The sequence below is a fragment of the Sebastes fasciatus genome, chromosome 1 (assembly GCF_043250625.1).
Source record: "Sebastes fasciatus isolate fSebFas1 chromosome 1, fSebFas1.pri, whole genome shotgun sequence".
NCBI classification, from domain to species: Eukaryota; Metazoa; Chordata; class Actinopteri; order Perciformes; family Sebastidae; genus Sebastes; species Sebastes fasciatus.
The window spans coordinates 35564474-35590582 of NC_133795.1; the positions used below are offsets into that span (position 1 = coordinate 35564474).

At 40.4% G+C, this 26109-nt stretch overlaps 1 protein-coding gene across 3 annotated transcripts; it reads left to right on the plus strand.

The window, feature by feature from the left end:
• Positions 1-4891: 4891 nt before the first annotated feature.
• frs3 (fibroblast growth factor receptor substrate 3) lies at positions 4892-24194 on the plus strand. Of its 3 annotated transcripts, XM_074645970.1 has the most exons (8): positions 4892-5454; positions 6690-6743; positions 7602-7727; positions 7901-7989; positions 8210-8396; positions 11461-11622; positions 15394-15515; positions 15599-24194. In XM_074645970.1, exons 4-8 carry the CDS (start codon positions 7924-7926, stop codon positions 16925-16927), a joined length of 1866 nt encoding a protein of 621 aa, XP_074502071.1. In that variant the 5' UTR covers positions 4892-5454; positions 6690-6743; positions 7602-7727; positions 7901-7923; the 3' UTR covers positions 16928-24194. The 3 variants fall into 3 exon arrangements, with proteins under 3 accessions (XP_074502071.1, XP_074502064.1, XP_074502058.1); XM_074645963.1 differs by lacking the exon at positions 6690-6743; XM_074645957.1 differs by lacking the exons at positions 4892-5454; positions 6690-6743; positions 7602-7727 and having other exon boundaries at positions 7894-7989.
• The last annotated feature ends 1915 nt before the right edge of the window (positions 24195-26109 follow it).

A 26109-nucleotide genomic window follows, 5' to 3' on the forward strand; every position in this document is an offset into this window, starting at 1 on the left:
TAGTAACACTTGAAAAGCATGTTAGAATAGTATTGTTAAGTAAACTTACATATATTTATAGTCATGTAAAATGTTTGTACCACTTTATGCTTTGGACAGTGGTGAAGTACCCAGATATTTATTTTACTTACTTTATGTAAAAGTAATAATCAATAATCGACAAACTATACTATGACCTTTTTTTCTATAAACTATACTATGACTTTTTTTTTAAACACTATACAATGACTTTTTTTCTATAAACTATACTATGACTTTTTTTTACATACTATACTATGACTTTTTTTTTTATAAACTATACTGACTTTTTTTTAACATACTATACTATGACTTTTTTTTAACATACTATACTATGACTTTTTTTTTTATAAACTATACTGACTTTTTTTCGACATACTATACTATGACTTTTTTTAACAAACTATACTATGACTTTTTTCGACATACTATACTATGACTTTTTTCGACATACTATACTATGACTTTTTTTAACAGACTATGCTATGACTTTTTTAACATACTATACTATGACTTTTTTTCGACATACTATATAATAACAGCAGATATTCTATCATACAATTCAAAGTGCATTTAGTAAAAGGCTAATTTAAATGAGACCTGTGTACATACAGACGTAGGCAAAATTGTTGGTACCCTTCCGTTAAAGAAAGAAAAACCCACAATAGTCACTGAAATAACTTGAAACTGACAAAAGTAATAATAAATAAAAATGTACTGAAAATTAACTAATGAAAATCAGACATTGTTTTTGAATTGTGGTTCAACAGAATCATTTTAAAAAACAAACTAATGAAACTGGCCTGGACAAAAATGATGGTACCCCTAGAAAAGATGTAAAATAGTTTGACCATAGGGACGTTAAACTAAGGTGTGTCCTGTAAATAGCATCACAGGTATCTTCAAACTTGTAATCAGTCAGTCTGCCTATTTAAAGGGTGAAAAGTAGTCACTGTGCTGTTTGGTATCATGGTGTGTACCACACTGAACATGGACCACAGAAAGCTAAGGAGAGAGTTGTCTCAGGAGATCAGAAAGAACATTATAGACCTTCATGTTAAAGGTAAAGGCTATAAGACCATCTCCAAGCAGCTTGATGTTCCTGTGACTACAGCTGCACATATTATTCAGAAGTTTAAGGTCCACGGGACTGTAGCCAACCTCCCTGGACGTGGCCGCAAGAGGAAAATTGATGACATATTGAAGAGACGGATAATACGAATGGTAACCAAAGAGCCCAGAACAACTTCCAAAGAGATTAGAGGTGAACTCCAAGGTCAAGGTACATCAGTGTCAGATCGCACCATCCGTCACTGTTTGAGCCAAAGTGGACTTAATGGAAGACAACCGAGGAGGACACCAAATCATAAAAAAGCGAGACTGGAATTTTCCAAAATGCATATTGACAAGCCACAAAGCTTCTGGGAGAATGTCCTTTGGACAGATGAGACAAAACTGGAGCTTTTTGGCAAGTCACATCAGCTCTATGTTCACAGACGAAGAGATGAAGCATCCAAAGAAAAGAACACTGTACCTAATGTGAAACATGGAGGAGGCTCGGTTATGTTATGGGGCTGCTTTGTTGCATCTGGCACAGGGTGTCTTGAATCTGTGCAGGGTGCAATGAAATCTCAAGACTATCAAGGCATTCTGGAGCGAAATGTGCTGCCCAGTGTCAGAAAGCTTGGTCTCAGTTGCAGGTCATGGGTCCTCAAACAGGATAATGACCCAAAACACACAGCTAAAAACACCCAAGAATGGCTAAGAACAAAACATTGGACTATTCTGAAGTGGCCTTCTATGAGCCCTGATCTAAATCCTATTGAACATCTGTGGAAGGAGCTGAAACATGCAGTCTGGAGAAGGCACCCTTCAAACCTGAGACAGCTGGAGCAGTTTGCTCACGAGGAGTGGGCCAACATACCTGTCGACAGGTGCAGAAGTCTCATTGAGAGTTACAGAAATCACTTGATTGCAGTGATTGCCTCAAAAGGTTGTGCAACAAAATATTAAGTTAAGGATACCATCATTTTTGTCTAGGCCAGTTTCATTAGTTTGTTTTTTTAAATGATTCTGCTGAACCATAATTCAAAAACAATATCTGATTTTCATTAGTTAATTTTCAGTGAATTTTTATTTATTATTACTTTTGTCAGTTTCAAGTTATTTCAGTGACCATTGTTGGTTTTTCTTTCTTTAACGGAAGGGTACCAACAATTTTGCCTACGTCTGTAAGTTAACTTTTTGATTAGTACAAGATTTATTTTTTTAACTTTTTGTACCCTCCAACGCTCCGGCTTTATTCACAACTTTTTCCTAATTTTTACTGAAAACCTAAACCTCTCAGCAGGATTGAGAATAAGTGGACAGCACAAGGAAAACAGAAAAGTAAAGAAAAAGAACAGAATTTCATTTGTAATAGAATAAAGACCTTCATCCTTTTTTTCGACATACTATACTATGACTTTTTTTGACACACTACACTATGACTTTTTTTTTACTCTTTTCAAGTAATCAAGTATCAGCAAAGTGTACTCAAAGTAGCTAAAGTAAAAGTACTCATTCTGCAGAATGGCTCCTTTCAAAGTGTTATGTTATTATAGAATATTATATTATTCTGTTCTTATCACCAACAAATACAAAAGCATTTTAATGTTGTAGTTCGTCAATGTGGAGACAGTTTTAGATACTTTGTATACTGGGTAGTAGTATAGTGGGCTACTGAATCATATTTTATAAGCATATCATGTGTTTTATGGAACTAGCAACTAAATGTCAAATAAATGTACTTGAGTAAAAAGTGACCTCCATTGGTTTGACTTCTCACCTTGCTGCAGTGATGCTCAGGTGTACTCCAGGACACCGTGACATTGCAGTTGGGTGCTGTTACAGGTGCAACAAAGCACACTTCTGAAACACACCCAGAGGTGAAAGCCAATAAATTAATATTGTCTGTTAGTTTTGTATAACCTTGTACATTTTCCTTGGCTGTGGTTAGTGAAATGAATGAGAAATATTTGAGGTATTTGTAAAGTTGTAGGGTGGAGTAGTCTCTGGACAGTGCCATAATGACTCACAAAGGGGAGGGTAAAATAGAAAATTTCACATAGTTTTCTCATGACTTTTTACCAGAATTGGGCTGTGGGCAGAGTTGGAAGTTGTTAAGGGTGTTGAGGTGTCACCCACAAACACGCATATCTGCACCATGTGTCATGATTCCTACGCATTTTACCAACGCTGGGTTCTATCCAACCCAGTTTTGCGCTGTGGACCAACGTGGCTATACACATTTTGATGTGAGACTGAGTTGGTTCTATCTTCCTCTAAATTAACTTAAAATTACTAATCTGAATCATATAGTATACCTTACATTATAGCCAGTGGCAGCTGGTGCCTCAAAAAATTGGGGAGGACAGGAGGAAAACATTTAGATTTTTGTGTGTCATATAAATTATTATTATTGCTACACTACTTGCCTAGGTGACTTATCTCTACTTTCTTATGTAAAATGAAAAATTAAGCAGTAACAATGGCTTATAAGATTTTTTAAAAACAATCAGATTATTTTTTTCAGATTACCTGTCTCATGCTCTACTGTCAGGATATAGTGACCGTTTTATGAAAATAACTTTTTTTTAATCATATTTGATCCATTTCTACCCACTGCTGCTTTAGCCTGAATCTGCAATGTAACTAGTAACTAAAGTTATAAAATAAATATTGAAGAAGCAGCAAAAGTAGCAGAAAATGAAAATACTCAAAGTTACGCAAAGTTTGAGTACCTTAAAATTGTACAGTACATATTAGGCTAAATGCAGCCTAGTTACTTGCCACCACTGCCTTTGCACAGAGGCAGGCCTTATGCTAAGCTACACTAACCACCTGCTGGCTGTGTTGCCTCATATAAGGCCTACACAAAAGTGGTATCAATCGCCTCATCTAACTCCCAATAAAAAGCGAATTAGCATATTTCAAATAATGTCAAAAAAGTTTTCTCTCAGAACACTTAAAGGGACTGTTTGTAACTTCTTACACGTATAAATCATTGCGGGTCGGTGACCCATGCGCGCTCGCGTGTGGCAACGCTGTTCAGACTCAGACTCCAACACAAACTAAACGGAAGCACCAAAACCTCAAAGTTCTATCTAGTGTAGCCCGTCTTGCAAAACAGTATTGGCGGCGGTCGGAGGACGCGGGTGAGACCGTAGCTTTGGTCTCCAAGGCCGGAGTCTCTGCTGTACTCTGCTCCTCTGCTCCTCTGCCTATTTGCCTTCACTCAGCTCGCTCCACCTCACGTGCATGCGCGCTCACTCCACACTGCAGAAGAGTTAGTTTAGCTCTGTGGACGTTTGTGCAGAAATAACTGCTGCAGCTCCTCCAGACCAACAGAGGTTTCCCGTGTCTCCGCAGAGAGAAATGTTATCGTCTTCGACCGGGTGCCGATGTCTCCCCTGTTCCCTCCGGCCCCGATCGGGAGGCTGAGGCAGGAAAAGCCAACACTAGGATCAGCAGTGATTCATGGAGAGACCTTCATCTGGTCAGCTAACATTACTGCCAAGCAGCTGAAATAGAGAGTGATATTGTGGGTTTAGCTGATGTGTGTCGCCTCACTGTTTTGAGCGATGCTCGTTCATGTCTATGTAGAGCGAGCACAAGCGCGAGCCCAACGCTGACTTTCGTTGATTTAACGGCCACAGGTGTCGCTGTTAACAAGCATTTCTGAAAGTTACAAACAGTCCCTTTAAATTACAATATGCTGAAAGTTTTTTATGGAATTTTTGCCCAATGATGCCAAAAACGTGTTGCCTACTGAAGCTTTAAGGTGAGCACAGAGAAGATGAATGTCAAGCATCAAACAGTAAAGGTCAGAGAATAAGGTTAATAATAAAAATAAGCAAAAAACATATTTGAGTGGAGGATGACTTAATGATACACTGTGAAAGCAAGTATGAAAAAAAACACACTCATGAATATTATATATTTAACATTAAAATCACAGGTATAGCTGCTCTTTCCTCCCAGTTCAGTTGAGTGTGGTTTATCTGGCCCCTCCTCCGGTCCTCCTATGATCAGACCTCTCCTCTCTCCTCTCCTCTCCGGTCCTCTGCGGTCCTCCAGCGTTTCTTACCTTCTTGTCTGCTCTCTGAGCCTCGTTGTCTGGCGGTGAACTCTCACCCCAGCTGCTGGTGAGATGTCATACAGGCAGAGAGGCCCGTGCTGCAGTAGGGGGGCGTAATAGGAGGAAAAAATAACAACATTTTCTACAGCTGTCTCTCTCTGCATCTCTCCTCTCCTCGTCTCAGCCGAGCAGCTCCTCATCCCGCTACCAGCAGCAGACCAACACTAACCGCAGTCTCTATGCTGGTCTCGCATTAAGGCTAATATATATATATAAATATATATATATATATAAATAAAAAGATCCGTGCCAGACATGTGAGTAGCAAACCATCGCTGTCGTCCTGACTGCTGTGTGCTCAGGCTGTTGTATCCTCACAGCAATGAGAACATAATGGTCATTGAACCGTGTGGTTGAGCGTCTAGTGTCAGTGTTTCTGGTTCCACGGTGCTCTGAGAGCTGACAGCCGGAGTCTGGGCACGTTGACGCCGAGCATCAAGCCTCGCTGGCGGCTTGTTTTGGGGCTCTGCGTCGGCTCGGCTAATTGAGCAAAAAGACTGTGATGTTTCTGCTGTAAATAGCTCAGATGGAGATGGAGGGGAAAGCCCATTCAATCATCACAGGGCTGCATGACAAGTGTGTGTAATGTAGCCTAGCTGTTTCTTTATTTCTTTCACATTGATTGAAGGTATAGCTGTGAGGTGGTGGTGCTGAGTCCAGTCTGGCATCATCTCCAGTCAGTCAGATGTGGAGGCCCAGGTTAGAGCTCACATAATGCGGCGGTGTTGATCACACATCTGTTTGTAAGGAGCAGAAATCACAGCTGGATCACTGGAGCAGATGTGAGCACTAAGAAACGGGGTGTTGTTTTGGTGTTTTGAATATTTGTTGTGATAATACAGTTAGATTTTTCACTCCTGGTCTGAAGATGCATAGTTTGTGATTTCCAGTAATAACTTGAAAAAACCCCTCCTATAATAACTAGTAGTATTTTGTCTGGCTTATTTGTGATTGTACATACTCCTATGTACTCCTATGTGTGACAAAATAATCTCAACTCAAAGGTCCATTTACTAGCTTGTCAACTATAGGGATGCACCGGTCTAACTTTTGTGATACCTCAACTCAGGTTATCAGCCTGTACTGGTGCTCAGTTTAAAATCTGGACACCATATGTTTATTCATAGCAACATGTTGTGGGACTAAATCTAAGTCAGCAGCAGCCCACCGCGAATGAAAGAATTAAATGATTAATTTCATAATAAAGTTGATTGACAAAGAAACTGGATCTATGCCATGGCCGATACACAATCCACTAAGTGAGGTCAGTATTGGTGTTGATGCTGATTCGGCGTATGGAATCGGTGCATCCTCACATTTAACCCCATCTCACTGTCTTCATCAGGGAATGAAGACATTTACCCCCTTTATTTAATTATGAGGGATATTTCATAATGTTGACAGACAAGCTCAAAAACACCCAACTGTAACTTTGTCACTAAAAAGTCATAATGTTAAATGTTTGGTAATGATGATTTTAAATATTCTATAGGGCTGTGTGAGGGTGACAAGGAGCAGAGATCACAGGATGATCACTGGAGCAGATGTGAGCACAAAAAAACAGGAGATTTTGTTGTGTTGTTTGGTGTCTAGAGCTCAAAGCACAGATGTGTGAGATTGTTTTTGAATATTTGTTCTGATAATTTTTTTTTGTTCACTCCTGATATGAAGATGCACATGCAAACCGGTAGTTTGTGATTTCCAGTAATAACTTTACAGGAAAATCTTATAATAATCAATATTTTGTCTGGGTTGTTTGTGGTTGTACATAGGAGAAGCGTGTCTAAATAATATCAATTTAAAGGTAGGGATGCACCGGTTTAACTTTTCTTTCCCGATCCAGTGATACCTCAACACAGGTTATCAGCCTATATTGGTGCTCAGTTCAAAATCTGGATACCATATTTTTTATTTATAGCAACATGTTGTGTGACTAAATCTAAGTCGGCAGCATTAAATGATAGTAAGATCAGTATTGGTGCTGATACTGATTTGGTGCATCCCTACTTTAAACCACATCTCACTGTCTTCATCAGGGTATGAAGACATTTACCCCATTATTTAATTATGGGGGATATTTCATAATGTTGACAGATGGGAACAAGCTCAGAAACACTCAACTGTCACTGTAACTTTGTCACTAAAAAGTCATAATATTAAATGTTTGGTAATCATGATTTGAAATATTCTTAATCTATAGCTAATTTGAAGGCTTTTTGGACATTTTATTTTGACATCAGATAGTAGAGAGGTGACAGGAAAATGAGGGGAGAAATAGAAAGGATGACATGCAACAGGTTCATGCCCTGAGTCTGCCTATAGCTCTGCTAAAATGAGCAACATTTATATTTGATATTTGTTTGCAATAGTTCTGTCTAAACCTGAGTGTTGTTGATGGTTTCAGGGAGGAGAACATGATGCTTCTCTTGAAGATGTCAGTCCAGCAAACTAACTGGCTTGTGACGACGATGCCCAGTCGAAGATCCTGGGATTGATACGTGAATCCCTTTACACTGATGGCCTGGACTGAGTAAGATGTTTGTTTGTGTGTGTGTGTGTGTGTGTGTGTGTGTGTGTGTGTGTGTGTGTGTGTGTGTTCCGTGAAGCTGGATGTTCAGTGTTGTGTTGTCTGAGTTGGATAACTGGCATTAAATGGCTGATATTGTTAATGTCAGTGGGTGATGATGTTGGCTTCCATGACAGGTTTCAGCTGGCCTGCTGAAGCTATGGGGAGCTGTTGGAGCTGTCTGTACAGAGACCCCATCCGAGACAACCATCTCACCAAATTCAAGGTAAATAATCCCACATTTACATGAAATTCAACACATTTCATTAGATCTGTCTTTTAGTGTGTTTTTTGGGCTGGTAATCTCATCGCATAACACTCCTACTTATACAGTTTGTTCCCATGTGTCCATTATGTTGTAATAAACTGATTTATTTTACAGTGTATCAATAATAATAAAAAACAATTCCTTCTGTTCGTGTGCTATTTCTTCTCCCTGTCCTTAGGTCACCAATGTGGACGATGAGGGCAACGAGCTGGGCTCTGGGATCATGGAGCTCACCCAGACCGAGCTCATTCTTCACACACGTAAGAGAGACGCCATCCGGTGGCCGTATCTCTGCCTGCGCCGCTACGGCTACGACTCCAACCTGTTTTCTTTCGAGAGCGGTCGTCGCTGTCAGACTGGGCAGGGTAAGCAGCTGTAGAGTCTATCTATTTATACGTACCATTTCAGCCCGTTCTCATTCCCAGGGCGTCAAATACCGATGCTTTGTCACAGCCGATACCGCCGCACAAGGCATCCTTTCACCGCGATAGGAAACGCACTAGGCTTTCCATTAACTACAATGTAAACCCATCTGCGGCAACCGTAAACGCACAGGGGAAGTGCTGTGGTGACATGTTATATAGAGCGAAAGAGATACACCGGGCGGCCGGGAGGGGAGGTGGATGAGTTCAACAACACAAGGCTTTCATCCAGGAGACCGCTGTTCGTGTCCCGTGCGTTAAGTTTCACTTTCACTTTACAATCAGTTGTTCGTCTGTGTCCCGTGTTCACAACGTCAAGTCACGTTTGCACTGTAAAAACATAGTCATTTTAAGCCCAACCGTGTTGCCTTTTCCTAAACCTAACTAAGTGGTTGTGATGCCTAAACCTAAGCAAGTGTTTTTGTTTAATTCACAACATTAAGCATGTTTAGTGGTGCTGAGGGGTCTGACAAAGCATCAGTATATGACGAGTTGGGATGAGAACATGTTGACTATTTTAACCATTTATATGGGTCTTACCCGGTCTTTTTTTCACTGAAGATATTTCAACCTGTTGGCTGAATTCCATTTAGCTGCTTCAGCTTCAGGGTCCTGGTGTTTTGCGTGCTGGCTCTCTGTGACACACTTGAATAGAACAGAGCATTTGCTAATATTATTAGTAACACCTGTGTATTTCCTACTGTGACGAATCAAAATAACTGCTGTGAAAAAAGGCTTGTGTTGTATTCAGACTTCAGTCAAGTGACATATTGCACTCTTAAGCAATTTTATGGCCTTACTGAATAGTCTTGTGATTAAACGTCCTGACTAAAAGCCTGTCCAAATCTTTTCTCCCTCTCTCGTCTTTGACAACTTCTACCGGGAATTCTGCGATGTTGGCCCACAGGAGCACAAAGAGGTCTTTAGTTTACAACTGTGAGGGTCGGATTATACCCGTTCAAAACTAGTTAGCAAGACTTGTTGTCCGACCATGTCAGAAAACAAATGTGTTTATAGTGAAGGCCTTCTAGTGTCAAGAATAAAAAAAGAGGGTTTGAGAGGGAAGTTCAAAACCTGGCTCCTTCCTCACCTCCACACAGCCGGCCAATCGCTGCATGAAACCGACAAAAATGGTCGCACACATCCCATCCCCATGATGCGATGTTGGAAAGGTGTGGGGGAAGGGGTTTCCAAAGCTATTCGACCATCTGATAATCAGTCCAAATGGAATATACTGGCCCTTAATCACGGAGAAGGGAAAGAGGAATGATGGTCAATTTTATTTCAGTGAACTTCTGACGTGAACATACAGTATGTAAACTGTGCTCACACTCAACAAAGCATTTCTTCATCAAGCCCAACAGTGAAGATCCAGAAGTGAAAATCCCATTCATATTCTGAATTTTGATTATTAGCCATAATATCGTAACCATCCCGGGAACATTTACCACGAGCTACGAGATTGTGAATCGATGGTATGTGCTCCTGTAGAAGCCACACATCTGTAGGATATCAACCTTGTTTTCACAAAAACATGTTTTATTCGCAGTGTCACAGAAAGGTACTACACTACCCACAATCCTAAGCTTAACAGCGACGTCTCTGATTGGTGGAGCTCGCGTTTACCATTGAAATGTTTACCGCACCTGCGAACGGCCAATAAGGGTACACGCTCGTACGTGCTGCTTCGTGGTCTGCTCCTGGACTTCACACCGGGCCAATATGGCGGCTCGTTTGGAAACTTTCTCTTATAATATGAAAATAGTTCACTGAAATTTGATTCTGAAAACTTTTGAGGTGAAAAATAAGGCGGGCAGTTGCCTGAATCTGTCTTTATTGTAGATCAACAACAGTTTTTTGGAGTTTCAAGAGACGGCGGCGAGTCGCCATTTGCAATGGTTTATGGGATGATTAGTTCCTTCACTCTTCGAATGATTATGTTCACAGTCTTGTACTTTTGCCCTTTTTCTCATCTTAACTTGGTTCCACACTTAAAACTCTTGATATAAGGATTTTCTGAAACGTTAATGGAGTTTTTGAACGGGAAATTCACTTCCAGAACCGGAGCCGGAGTTCAAAAAGTGGGCGGTTGGTCACTGTTGAGCTCTATTGGCAAGTGATGATGATTGGTTCCAGGTTCACTTTCTTTCATAAAACTATGATCACGTGTGTAAACATTTGTTGCTATTACTGTCAGGTGTAACAAAGTGTGTCGGGGTCTGACATGTCTCTCACCAAGTCACACAGCACGACCCTATGACTTTATCTTCTAATCTGACACTGTGATCATCTCAAAAGACGCAAATATCCTGTAGTCTGACCTAGAGCTGCAACGATAAATCAATTAGTTGTCGACTATTAAATGAGTTGCCAAATATTTTTATTGATTAATTGGTTTGAGTATTTTTTTAAGAAAAAAAAAGTCAAATTTCTCTGATTTTAGCTTCTTAAACATGAATATTTTCTGGTTTCTTTACTCTTCTATGACAGTAAACTGAATATCTTTGAGTTGTGGACAAAACAAGACATTTGAGGGCGTCATCTTGGGCTTTGGGAAACACTGATCGACATTTTTCACAATTTTCTGACATTTATAGACCAAACAATTAATCGAGAGATTAATCAACAATGAAAATAATCGTTATTTGCAGCCCTAGTCTGACTTCAGCATAAAGTGAGTTTATTTTTGCTCACCCATGCAGTGTTACTGGACAGGAGGCATCCCATACTGTATGTGCTTGTAACATAAACAGTATGAGATGTTAAATATTTAGCCCCGGGAACCTTTTTTCGGGGGAAGAAAGACAAAATCTAACTTTGTAAACATAAAGCGAAATTGTCAGTAGACTATTTATTGATGTGGTGTGTATCAGCATTTATAAATCTTTGATATAACTATGATATATACTGTAACATCCATCCTTCAGCCGTGGAGTTCTGTGTCTTTTCATTGCTTCCGGTGACTAATTGGAGCCTAACAATGTTGTTATTTTGCCTGTTTGATCAGGAATCTTTGCATTCAAGTGTTCCCGGGCAGAAGAGATCTTCAATCTGCTTCAGGAGCTGATGCAATGTAACAGCATCAACGTGGTGGAAGAGTCCATGATGATGAGTCGCAGTGGTCACACACCAGAGATGGAAATGTCTCGCACACCACAGACTCCCAACAGTGAGTCACACCACCACACACACACACACACACACACACACACACACACAAGTAAAGCTAATTATACACTTGAGATTAATTGTAGAACTTGCATGCAGCAATACAGCAGTAAATTTAGCAGAATTTTAAAGTTATTAATAGCCACTGAGTCACAGGTATAAAGGTATCCAAATAACACCAAGTAAAGCAGAGATGCAGACTGCAGCCATACACACTTCATGTGGCCAGTTAGCGCTGGGCGAAGAGATACTATTATGTCTCTAATGTCCTCTGAAAGATTGTATTGTGACAAAATTCCCATATTGAGATATTATGGGTCACAGCTCACCTGTTTAAAGGTCCCATATCATGCTCATTTTCAGGTTCATACTTGGTTTTGTGTTTTTACTAGAACATGTTTACATGCTGTAATGTTAAAAAAAACAACTTTATTTGCCTCATACTGTCTGCTTGATTATACCTGTATTTACCCTCTGTCTGAAACACTCCGTTTTAGTGCATTTCAACAGAATTGCGTTGCTAGGCAACAGTTTGGGTCCATATTTACTTCCTGTCAGCTGATGTTATTTACATACACTGCAACAGGAAATAAACTGGGACACATTTAGAATGTTTACATTTAAAACCGTGTAATGGTCTATATATTGTAGATTTGTGACATCACAAATGGACAGAAATCCTAACGGCTTGTTTCAAACGCACAATTTCTGAATACGGGCTGTGTGTATTTCTCCGTATATTGAGTGTTTTGATATTTTAACAGTATTTATAAAGCACTATAACCTGCTTTATAATATAAAAGACATGAAAATCTCTCTTTTTACAATATGGGACCTTTAAATGAATAGTAAGGGCGGTATTAGGCGGCTGTGTCTCAGGAGGTAGAGAGGGTCGTCCAATAATCACAGTGTGGTGGTTCAAGCCCCAGCTCGGCTTTGGATAAAAAACGCTATGTAAATGCAGCCATTTACCATTTGAAATCTGACATAGTGTGAGATCAGTTGTTGAGAGAATGTACATATCTTTTTTTAATTCATGATATTAGTCTAAAACAATATGACTATTGTTAAAGCATTGATTTAAGTTTTGAATCATGTCATTTTTAATACTTAAGACTGGGGGAGGCAGTTTATTTGTGGCATCACTGGGCAAACATTCCTGGAATGGAAATCCAAACAACCTTTCAACATATTGTAATTCAAGTGGTAACCCAGGGTAGGCCGTTTTCTGGAAAAGGCAAATAAAAGAAACCAGAATTTGAAAATACAGCCGTCATCCTGCAGCTCTCCTCTCTTTGTCCTAAGACCTAACAGTAACATGTATGAGTCATTCATTTCAAACATCATGCAGATCGTGATCCCGATGCCGTTAGCGGCAACTCTATGAGAAATACCGTCCTGTTTTCTTTGCAAACTTGTGGGCCCTTAAAGCCCTTTGAGATGACGTACTGTGATTTGAGGCTCTAGTGAGCTACAATATCGGCGAAGCGTTTCAGAGATGGAGAGAAAATGTTGCTAATTGTTAAGCTTGTTCTGCTAACTGTAGCCACCACGGCTGCACCAAAGGCCAAACTATTAGAGAGATGGAGAGAAAGATGTTGCCAATAGTTTACTTTAACCGTAGCCGTGAGCTAGCTGCAGCTGGCTTGGTTTCGCAGGAGGCTAAACTATTAGCAACATTTTCTCTCCATCTCTGAAACATTTCGCCATGTAGGCAGTTGTTGCCAATAATGGAATAGCAACTTTTCCTGCAGGATGTTCCACCATTGAATTAGGCTTTCATTATCCCCCATCTGCATTTGCAGCCAATAGGAACGCTCTCTCTCTGAAATGACCTGTGATTGGCCAAAGTCATCTATCACAGGCTAGATTTTTTAAAGCCTGAAAACAGAGCCATGAGGAGGTGCAGAAGTCTAGTTTTCTCTCAGAACACTTGAATTACAATATGCTGAAAGGTTATTATGGAATTTTTGCCCAATTAGATTAGATTCAACTTTGTTGTCATTGTACGTAGTACAAGTACAACGAAATGCAGTTTTGCATCTAATGAAAGTGCAAACTAGTAAAGTGCTGATTAAGATAATATGAGGATATATGTGGTGTATGTACATAGGCATATACTTATATACAGGTTGTAGTTAAGGTGCAAAGGATCGACGCGTGTTATAATCTGATGAATAAGAGCTTATCTATAAATTGCATACTGATGAGATATTGTATAAAAAAGTTTGTATAACAGTATTATAAAGACTAAATGGTATATACAGGTGGAGTTATATTTATATCTATACACAGAGAGGTTATGTACATAGAGCTATATGCACGTCCACAAAACCAGAGGTTATAAACTCAGATACACAGCGGGAAATCTGTTCAATGTTTTGCATTAATAAACCTGTAACATCGGGCCACCTGCACATTATCGTGTGTCATGAAGGAAATAAACTATGACAGAGAGGCACAGGCGCTCATCTACATAGTGTGACTTGTTATGCGCACAAGCGTGCACGCACTCCCACACATGTTTTTTTTTACGTGCACAAAACCATAAAACGTATAAACTCAGATACACAGCGGGAAATCTGTTAAATGTTTTGCATTAATAAACCTATAACATTGGGCCACTTTCAGCGGTTACACAACTAATTAAAGGATAAACGATACATCAAGAACCGGTATGCAATTACAACCATATGCATGCTCATCCAGAAACGTAGCCACAATTACAAATGTGCAAATAATACCGCTCACAGTGTGGCCTATTACAAAGCAGGAGAGACATTTTATCAAGGCGCATGAGTGGATTTATGAAGTCACCACTAGAACAGCTGGAGTCTCCGACTGTGAGTGCAGAATCTCCTCAACACAACTTCTTTCCATTTGTTTCGCAGTTTTCGAGCGAGATCATGCCCACCGGCTGCTCACACAATGCGGATATATAGTCGTTTTTTAATTGGCTAGGGAGGGGGGTCTTTTATAGGCTAGTACAGGGGTCAGCAACCTGAGGCTCCGGAGGCACATGCGTCTCTTTAGCTCCTCTCCAGTGGCTCCCTGTGGATTTATAAAAATGGAAATGAATAACTGTTTTTTGTTTACATTTTCATTTTTCTTTATCATTGTTGTAGGTCTATGGTAGGACGGTACGAAGGAGTATTAGGGTCACATTGAGGAAAAACAAATAAATCTGAGATTTTGATTACTATTAAGAGAATAAAGTCATAAGTTTACGAGAAAAAAATAAATAAAGTCATAATATTATAAAGTAGTAATTTTTCGTGTTATTTTCTTTTTTTCTCCTAAAGTTATGACTTTATTCTCGTAATGTAACGACTTTTTTCTCGTTATATTATGACTTTATTCTGGAAATCTCAGATTTTCTTTCCCTCAATGTGGCCCTAATACTCTGTAGTACATTTTCACTTTGGCCCTCACTGCATTAGACTAATATACTATATACTTAGACTATAAACTGTGTTACCTTCATCACAATGCTCAAATGTTTTGCGGCTCCAGACAGATCATTTTTTAAAAATTTGCCTAAAATGGCTCTTTTGATAGTAAAGGTTGCTGACCCCTGTGCTAGTACGATAAGAAATGACTTCCATTACCAAACTGTATGACTTAATTTGACTTATACCTGTCAAAGTATTTGAGGTTTTGTTTTTTTGTCCGGAGAGAATTCCTGCCCCTAACGCCGACACTGGCCACCAGATCACAAGCCGTCCTGCATTTCTTTGACTGTGTCATCATTGTCACATCAATGTGTTTCCAGCTCCAGCGTTCCCTGTCCAGGCTTTTCCCAACGGATACCCTGGTTATCCAATCAGAGTTGATTCCTCCCAACCCTCTCTTGCTGATGATCATGGACATAGCCTCATGGGTTTGGAAGACCAGGTAAGCCCTATTCGTGCTCCTTACAGTTCACCGTATCTGTGCTTGTTCACAATCTGACCTCTGTTTTTATTTCCCCCCAACAGACCCACACCTATGTAAATACTGTTAGCATGGAGGGGGATCTCTCTATGCGTCACTGTGTGCACTCCCTGCCTGACGTGCGGCCCAGCTCTTTCCCTGAAACAACACGGGGAGCCATGCCTGTCGGGGGCCAAGGAAACCCGCAGTCCAGCGTTGGACTGCGCTGCTGTCCCCTGGAGGAGCATAACGATCCTCAGGTGTTCTTACAGCCGTCCTCGCAGGAGGTCAAATTCATGCTGGGCCCCACTCCGGCACAACGCCATCTGCTGGAGAGAGAGCGGGACAGAGAGAGGGAGAGGCACGGGCACAATCCTCACAACCTTCAGCCAGTAGAGGGTGCAACAGGCTCAGAGACGGAGGGAGATGAGTCCTCCATGCACCTGTGCAACTCTCACTCCTATCACCATTTCCATCACCACGCGCACCGGCACCCGGGCCTCGAGCACCCGGACAGCTGCCAGAGCGGCGAGCTCACCTACGAGAACATCAACGGGCTGAGGAGCGGCCGGAAGCAGCGGCTGAGTCCCAGCAGCGTGTCGCAGTCTGTGGGTTCGAGCAGCAGCAGCAGCACCGGGGACAGTCACACGCACTCCCTCCTGCACCCGCACGCCCTCGGCCCATCCTCTCTACCCCCGCAGGGCTACGCCTGCGAGAGGGGCATGGGCGGAGGTCATCGTCGGACAGCTCTGCTCAACTACGAGAACCTGCCCTCTCTGCCGCCGGTGTGGGAGTACAGCGCTCTGCAGCGGGACGACGAACAGGAAGAGGAAGACGACGAGCAGGATGAGGAGGAATACGAGGAAGAAGAGGAAGACTTTGACGAGTACGAGTTCTCAGAAGGCCCCGGGACGCCAAACGGGTACCACCAGGATGGTCGGGGCATCCACAGAGACGCCCTGCAGAACTATGTCAACACAGAGCAGGTCCAGCCGCCCCGGCTCCGACACGCCTGCCCCCCGCATCAACGGCCGTGTCAGCCAGACAGAGGGGGGCGAATATTTAGCTTTGATTTCCGGAGACGATCGAGGTCAGGGGTCGGAGGCTGTGAGCACGGCCACATGCCTCCATCGCGGCAGCTGAACTACATCCAGGTGGACCTAGAGGGAGAAGCTCCCTGCCAAGCCCTCAGCAGCGGGGTTGCCCAGACCCAGCCACAGCACCAGCGCCTACCACCCAAAAAATGTGGCCCGCAGGCACCCCGGCGCAGCGAATGCTACGCAGTCATTGACCTAAAGAAGACCGCTGCCATGTCCAACCTGCAGAAAGCTCTGCCCAGGGATGATGGGACTTCCAGAAAGACTCGCCACAACAGCACAGACCTGCCTCTGTAAACGGTGTTCGAACTGAAGAGGAACGACGAAGACAGATGAAGGCTTATCCTCATCTTAGCACACTGGACCCTTCACTGTCATCCATCCATCCAACTGTCGGGCTGACTAATACAGTACAGGTACCTAATTAGAAACTTACTGAAACCTATCTGTGCATATAAGAGGAAATGAGAAATCTCTGAGGAGAATTTGCCATTTTATTCTGTGTTATTTATTAGATATGTGGTGTGAAGCTCTCGAGAAATTGGCAGTTTTTAACTGCAAACACTGTTTGCTGGATATATGGATATTTATATACAAGCATAAAATCATTTATATGATTTTGTGCTTATATATGACTTAGAGCAGAGACCTCTGCCATTGCCATACTGTATTAGCAAATTTTAATTCATAAACCCATCTCCACTCACACATCATCATTTAGTTATTCTACATCCATGTGTTTTTTTTTTTTTACTTAAATATACGAGAGTCCAAAATGTGACCCTCGTTACAGAAGAAGTAGAGTAGTTGTTGGCGTGAAGGAAGGTTAATGGTTCCTCCGAGATACTGGCCAATATTCATACCTCATCACAAGCATCTGAGTCTAATATTGTGGCTAGTAGAAGAGACCATTATTTGTTACTATATGCCTATAGAGCATTTTGCACACAATCCTATGGAATTGTATTTTATCATATTTTAGGGAATGGTTTCGTCCAGTCCAAGAAAAATGGAATTCAATGAACAGACAGTGATATTTGCAGAATTATACTAAAGTGAATGATGGTAAAAGTAGCACACATGGATTAAACGAGCTCTGGCTCCCTCCTATCCACATGCAGCAAATGAAAAAGTAGCATATCATCTCCGATCACGCCTCCTGCACATCATCCCAAGACCTGCAGGAAGGTCCACGCGGTTTACGCTTGTCACGTTGCACTTTTTGACCCTGGGCCACTGAAACGCTCTTTGTCTTTACTCCCACTCCGCTGGAGCCGCAGGTTCTGACCGAGTCCTTTTTTTTACCAAAAGCAGGGGGCCAAATATTTCACGGACATTCTTAGTCAGCATCATCGATGGGCTTTATTTACATGTTTTGATGGAGACATCAACAACCTCAAATAGTGGCATTAAGCTATAACCTCACATAAAAAAAGTGCTGAATCTATAATTTGTCAGTTATCAGGTGTGAATGGTCTGTTTTTAAAAGGGTAATCAAGTATGTCGCAGTAAGTCATGCAGTGGAGATTTGTTGTGAGGCTATTTATCAACCGTAGTCAGATATTTATTTATTTATTTATTCATTCTTTTATTTTCTAATGGTAATAATTTTCCATGTGATGACCAGCGTTTTTGTAATCCAGTTGGTAATATGGAGACCAAAGTTTCACCTCAAATTGTCACTGGACTACTGGTGTATTACTGTTATAACTGTGCTTAATTATATTTTTAAAAAGAAAAGGAAAGAAAAAGAGACTGTATTCATATTTTAAGTGCCAAAACTTATTTGCAAACGTGCCATTAGGATTTGTAAGGAAACAATAGGACAGAGAGGCGTGAGGTGATAATGGTCGGGAGACACACTTTTTTAAAAAATCCAACTTTTTATGGATAAATTAAAACGACAAAAACTGCACATTCCACCTCATCCACATCGACAGCCATTTGGGAGCGAGATATAAGAACGGTAATCTTCTGATAATCACAGCCAGGGTGGTTTTATGCTGCTACATGTACATACTAACAGTAGCCCGTGTAAGCTACAGGTACTTGTCAAAATGAAAAACGTATGTGTTTGAACCTTCAGTATGCGATGTCAGATCTTTTACCATATTAATAATAGAAGTAGCATTGTTGTGTTCTTCTGAGATTATTTCTGAGCAGTAGAAATATATAATGTACCATTTCAGAGAATGTTTTATTTGGCCAATATTTCATTTCATCGATTGCTGTCTTGACAAACTGGCTGTCTGGTCGGAGAGGTGAAGGAAGCACAGGCCCGCTGATGCTTTCATGTTTTTGTTGAGCGCTCATATCAAGGTGACGGAGGAAGGCCAAATGTTCTACATTTACAGATTGTGGCATTTAGTTGTAGCTTTTTTTAAACAGAGATCAATATGGGACGCAAATACAAATTCTCAACTTTTGATAAGGAGGTTTTTTTTGGCTTCTGTGTGACATGAGGTTCAAATCAAACAGGATTTCTTCAAATTCATTCATGCAACAAAAAAAAAACAGCTTCAAGTTTGGGATTGGTGCTTCTAATCTGTGCTATATAGATATTTATTTTACATTACATATATTTTATTTTGATTTTTTAATTTAGAATGATATCAAATTGTGAAAAGCAGTCAGAGCAGGGCTGTGCAATTAGTCGAATTTCAATTACAATTGCAATTTTGGCTTCCAACAATTATGAAAACAAGATAATCGACATAAAGCATCCCTAAATAAAGCATCAATAAATCGCATCCCTTTTCCTTTACAGCGGTACGCTTTCAACCAAAATAATTGTGATTATGATTTTTGCCATAATCGAGCAGCCTTAAGAAAGCTAAATAAAGTGAAAGTTTGGCACTAGATGGTTCCCAAACTCACATAATATGTGATGATTACTCTGTTATGTTCAGATATGATGCATTTTTATTTTATGACATGTCTTTTGATTAACCGAAATAGCTCAGTGTGCACACCAGTTTCCTACAGCTCATGGGGCTACCTTGTTTTGTCCAACCAACAGTCCAAAATTCAATATTAGATTTCCAACAATATAAAAATGAAAAGTCCTCATAAATAAGAAGCAGACGTAAATGATTCATAATAATAATCAACGGTTTCTAAACTGAAATAATCTCTTCATAATGTGTTATTTTTACGTATGTGATAAACAAGTTATTCACAGGTTTGTAGGACAGCAACTAATGATTATTTTACTTATTAATGAATCTGGCAATCTTTTGGTGCATTAATCGGTTAATATTTGGTTGACAAAAGGTCCATCACAACTTTCCTGAACCCAAGGTGATGTCTTCAAATTGCTTGTTTTGTCCGACCAGCAATCCCAAACTCCAAAGTATTCCATTTATAATGATGTCAAACAGAGAAAAGCAAGAAAATCCTTGCAAATGCTCAGCAGTTTTACTAGGTAAGCGAGTAATAATCATTTCAGTGCTACTAGTTTGATGTTGTTTTTAGTTTCTGATCAACATTCCCAAAACAGACGTTTTAAATAACCCAAAATCAAAAGTTGAGAGTTTGTATTTTTGTTTGATCGTCATACTTTAATATGACATTTAAAAAAAAAAAGAAGTCTCTTCGATGACAAAAAGGCCAACTTTTAGCAGACATTTTTGACTGTATTTGCAAAGATATTGTCATGATACATTGGAAAGGATGTTTACATTTTTGCAATAATAGGTGAATTATTGTTTTGTCTAAATCAGACCAATGTGTGAAGTGTGAAATTTAAATAGTAGTCTATAGAGCTGTGGGCTTAATGTATTTAATCGCCTGTTCTTCTGTGAATCAGCAGTCTTATTTTTATTTCAGGTACAATGTTTACTTTTCAATCTTCATAGTACGATTTCAGCTATGAAAGTAAAAAAAAAAGATGCTTGTTTTCTTGATTGTCCGACACTGTGTTTGCTTAAACTCACATTAACAGTGCCATACAGTAGGTGACCATTGCCAGTACTTCAATTTTATTGTATTAAACTTTTCAAACCAGTGGCGATGTTTCATACAAGAATCAGAACGTGTTTCATCTAATTTCGCAGAATATTGTTACATGTGGTTTTATGGTCATTTAAAAAAAAAAAAAAAAAAAAAGTATCCATGTTGAAATGTGTTAACGATCTTTGTTATAACGCAGTAACCTCACCACCACCCAAACCAGTTAACATTGATTACGGCATCATTACCACACACTCCTGTGTTTACTGATTAATAATCAAAATAAATAGATGTGTTAAATAATTGTTTCTCAAAAAACGCTCATGTGATCTCATTGCACTTGAGTTCAAATGAAGTGCAGCTCCCATCCATCGTACCTCAGTGGTTCCCACACATGTTCTGCAATATTTTCACGCCCCAGGCCAGTACAGTACCATGAATCACTTTTACTTAGCCTCGCCGCGCCCCTTCTTTTATAACTCTGAGCCACCCTTAGGGCGTTCGCCCGCCAGTGTGTGAACCACTGCCACAACTCATCGAGATGGCTCGGGTTTTGACGCTATCTCTAACTAGTTTTCATCACCTTCAGTGTTTACGCTCAAGGCGTCAATCACACAGGTGTCTGCAAGTTTAACAAGCAGCAGGGCAAAGGTCGAGGTAACAACTCCTGTCATTAAGTTCCTCAAACTGAATTTATTGAATGGGTTGTTTAACAAAAGGGCTTGCTCTGTGCTCACTGTACACACATGAACGCCATTCAGTCCATTTAAAGAAATTTCTCACTGTGCCTTTCATATTCAACATGTTCATCGCTGTTTATGAGAATAACCTGTTGTGTAAAAAAAAAAAAAAAAAAAAAACCCAAAAAAACACCGCCCGGTGAAAGATTTAAGACTGACAAGTTGGAAGGGGCTTTAGTCAAAGTGGTTTCATACTTCAAGATGTATTTGAAAAGAAAAGTGCCAACTCCTGATTGTTTTACACCATACTGTATTTTTTTAATTATGTCTGTTTATTTGCTTTCTTGCTGAGTCAGATTAGAAGATTGATGCCGTTCTCATGTCTGTGCACTAAATATAAAGCTTGCAGATGGTTAGCTTAGCTTAGCATAAACACTGGAATCAGGGGGAAACGGCTAGCCTGACTCAAAATCTGCCTACCAGCACCTCTAAAGCTCACTTAACACCTTATATCTGTTTTTTAAAATCTATTTAATCATATGAAAAGCGTAAAAACAATAAATTGTGGGGGGTGGGAGGAGGTATGTGACTGCAGGCAACCAGCGTAAACTCCAGGAAGTCACTGCCTCCGGCCATGAAATAATTCGAAACATTATTGATTCTCATTTGATTGATTGCCAAACGAGAGCGGTATCAACCGTCATCAATCATCGGACTCTTGGCAAGAATCCAAAGCGTATCTCCAAAAATGTTGAACTATTCCTTTTAGGTGTGTTGACGTTGAAATTGAATGAGTCATCATTTGAGTCATGATCTTAATAATCTGTTCAGTGGTTTTTCGGAGCGGAAGTGAAAATAGCCAAACCAGGTGTGACTGAAAACGTGTTGAATCATGACTCGTGTGTTCTGTAGCATATAATGTTAATTATGAGTAGTGTGTTTGTCATTATAATGTCATGTGGCTACGGTGCACGCCATGATTCCTCATCAGCCACCATTTCTTCTCATAGTGCTGAAGAATGTGACAATAAAATTACTTTTAGAGATTTTTTTTTTTTTATACTTTTCCAATTTGTAACCATCCAAAAATGTGTTACGTAAGTCAGATTACAAGAATATAGTAAGAACAGAAAGAAAAGGCCAGCTACACGGTTTGCGCCACAGTGCTATAAATCATCTTCATCAGTGGTTTTTCATCACCATCTTCAAAAATACAGGACATCATAAATGACATATTGTAAAACCTCAACTTCCTGTCCATGCTATGAGATAGATCTCTGTCAAAATACTGAAAGTATCAGAAAACTGTAATATCTCTTTATTATTATTACATGTTTGTTTGTTTTTTTATCTGGTTGTTTTTGTCTGGTACGAGGGTGCGATCACCACCAGAGGGTGACGTACGTGTACGGGTCTGAGCTGTACATTTTTGTGTATTTGCATACAGGTTGCATTGGCCTAACTTTGTGACTATTATATCAATTTACCAATTGAATGAGTGCCAAATATGCTCGAGCATGACAAAATGCGGGACCTGCGTGGAACTGTAGGTACTCTGTGACTCATCGAGTGAGACTCGAGTGACTCGCTGCTGTTGTAGACTCTACTTGTGATACGAATGCACAGCTGAAGGTTTAACCATGCTAAATATCTTTGCTGAAAAGGGGGGAAATTTCTTTGTTTTTTTGTCTCAGTTTGACAAAAGCTTCTTCAAATATTTGTTGTATGTTTCTGTGTTTCCATCCATGGCTTATAAATGAGTATGCAGTGATGGTCTTATCATGCTGCCATTAGAGGTGAATATAAAAAAGCTGATTTGCTTCATTTGTTGGACTGTCAAAAAATCACATTTGGGTCATTTTCATTCTTGAATCATTCCACACAGAGATGTACGTTATCTGACTTCCTCTTCATCCCACCCTGTCCCAAAACAAAGTGAGCCTGACATTTGGTGACTTTTACCCTGAATTATAGTGTGGATTTGTCCAAAATGTAAAAGTAAATGTAATTCTAATATTAAAATGAAGCTATGAAAATATCTTATTGCGCACTAAACAGTGTCTATTTTTTTTCTTTAAGTCAAACCTTTAATGTCTCAAAGAATCAATAAACCTGTTTGAGTAAAACAAAGCATTTTCTCTCCAGGATCATGTGCCTCTTCAGTTCATAACAATTTTTAACATTACGACATTTACAAGATATTTTTTAAGGTATTCCTAGAATATTTTTATAAAATATACCCGAACAGGCTGCTCAACAATCAGAATGGTACACAACTTTAAAAAAAAATCTTTTGGGCTGATCAAACCTGATCACTTTTGGAGGTGAAATGCTTTGTTTGCTCTGATCTATTTATTTTGTTTCTGAGGAAACATTGAAGACAGACGTGAAACGAGCCTGTTTAAATGTGTGTAAGACAATACGCAAACCGTTGTGTGGATAAATCGCTCATCCTTCGGAGCAGCAGCTGAGAAAAACTGTGCTGTGTGATGGATGTCTGTACCCTGAGGAGAGAAATTATATTAACTGTGTGAACATCATTCAGTACAAGTAGATTTCCTTTTTGTTGGGGATATGTACAGCTGTCTAGCTCAACAACCTGCCCAGGATATATTACTTATCATGTTTCCCACTTTTGCTCAAATCAGAAATTAAATTGTGATTTTATTCCACAATTGTTTTTGCAGCTGAACATTATCTTCTTTTGAGCATGTAATTAGTGTCTGCCAGTGTGTAAACAATTTAATAATTTGATGTACAGAGAGCATGGTCCTTGTTAGCTCTAGAGATTTACAGCAAACTGTAAATATATGCCTTAACTAGTAGCAGTCTTGTCTTGTGTTCGTATGTCTGTCTTGTTTTATGGTTACTGAATTATTGTATCAAAAGAGGAGCCTCACAAATAAAGCAGAGCTTTTATTGTTTCTACTCTACTTGGCGTCACTAATGTTAACTAAAGCGCTCAATAATTCACTTTGTTGTAACAGAACACAGGTAGATGGACAACATCTCCACATGGCGTCATGAGACTCTTCTGTTTGCCATTTAAGTGTTGGATTTCTTTCTGACCCTCAAATGTTCCTGAAATACGATCATGTGAAATTTCCAGTTTCCCCGGTGTAGTTTTCACTACAAACAGTTCAGCCTCTTCACTGTATAACAAACAGTGGCAGGGTCTTACACGGGTGAACACAGGGGGACAGGAAGTGGGGGCAGGGCTGCACATTTAAAGGAAAGGAAGAAATACGTTTTGGTAGCTTCTGAATTGTAGATAAGCCAGCTGAAATGTAAATTGTAGTAATTAGTTAAATATAACTTCACTGATGGCCCCAATCCAGCAATTATGGCAATTATGCTCCTTGTGATTTGTTGGTTTAAATCCCCGCCATGCTCTGTAAGAGTACATGATTATTAAGTCAAACAACAATCGTCAACAAAGTATTGTTGTTGTAAAGTAGCTGTGCTATAAATTTAGTTTCATCCTGAGGCAAAACAGTGGTGTTTTTTGTTTTTTATACTTAACGCAGTTTAATTAATATTTTAATATGAGCAATGTATTAAATAACAATGTGAAAACAGTGTGAGAGGGGTCGCTCATCGTAATGACCCTACAGAGATATTGCACCTGAATCTGAAGCCCCCAGGAAGTGCGCCGGGCTGTGAAGCAAATTTTCGTAGTGGCCAAACGGCGGTACTACAACTTCCGTGTCCGTCACGTGATGCCATTTGGCCCAAAAAGACTTTTTCCCATAGACTTGCATTGGAAAAGAGACGTCTGTAACTCAGCGGATAACTTTTTTGAGGTAAATCAACTTCACAATACGAACACTATTATATCCCTTCAATCATTATGTCCTAAAAGTTGTAAAATGCACTAACAGCCGAATCCAGAGTTATTTTCCTTCCTCCGTTCATGTGAATGAGACCCAGACCGAGACTAGAGGCGAGGGCTGGGAGGCGGAGTTAAAGGAAACGCTACTGTGCCTGCTCTATGGGCCCAATGGATGCGGAAAATCGCCAGATGGTCTGGGTAGTTTATCACTCGGCAGTCGAGCCATTTCGGCTTCATGCACCACTGAGCAGCTCTCATAGGAATGAACAGGAGCCCGCCTACAACGCTGTATCCAGTTCTCTTTATACATCCATGCTTTCAACTCATTGTTTAGCCATCAGGAAGCTGTATCGTTTTGGTTCACTCTCACCGCTCTCATCGTTTTCGGCTGCAACACGTCGAAGACGGTACAGAACGAGCTGCTGGACTGCATGCTGTCGGTTGTAAGGGATTACATTCTGGAGGAAGTCAAAAACGCGGATTTTATCGCCATTCAAGCGGACGAGACGACGGACATTTCCACCCACTGCCAGCTGGTGCCCGTGCTACGCTACATAGATGCTAGCGGTAATGTACAAGAGCGGTTCTTCGAGTACATCACCATCCAGAACGCGACCGCTGACACCATCGCTACAGCGCTTATGGAGAGGCTGAGCACCATACTCCCACCCGGACAAACAGACAAACTTATTGCCCAGGCGTACGACGGGGCTGCCGTCATGAGGGGAGCTACCGGCGGTATGCAGTGTAAGATACTGGATGTCTACAACAACGCTCACTACGTCCACTGCTACGCGCATCAGCTGAACCTAATCATGCAAAAGGCAACAGCACGCATCCCCAGGATCCACACTTTCTTTTCTGAGCTTGGTGGATTCTCTGCCTTCTTCTCCAGGTCACCCAAGCGAACCACCGTGCTGGACCAGGTGGTAGCGCATAGACTTCCTCGAGCCTGCGTAACACGGTGGAACTTCCAGAGTCGCGTTGTAAACACTGTGTACGAGCACAAGGATGAC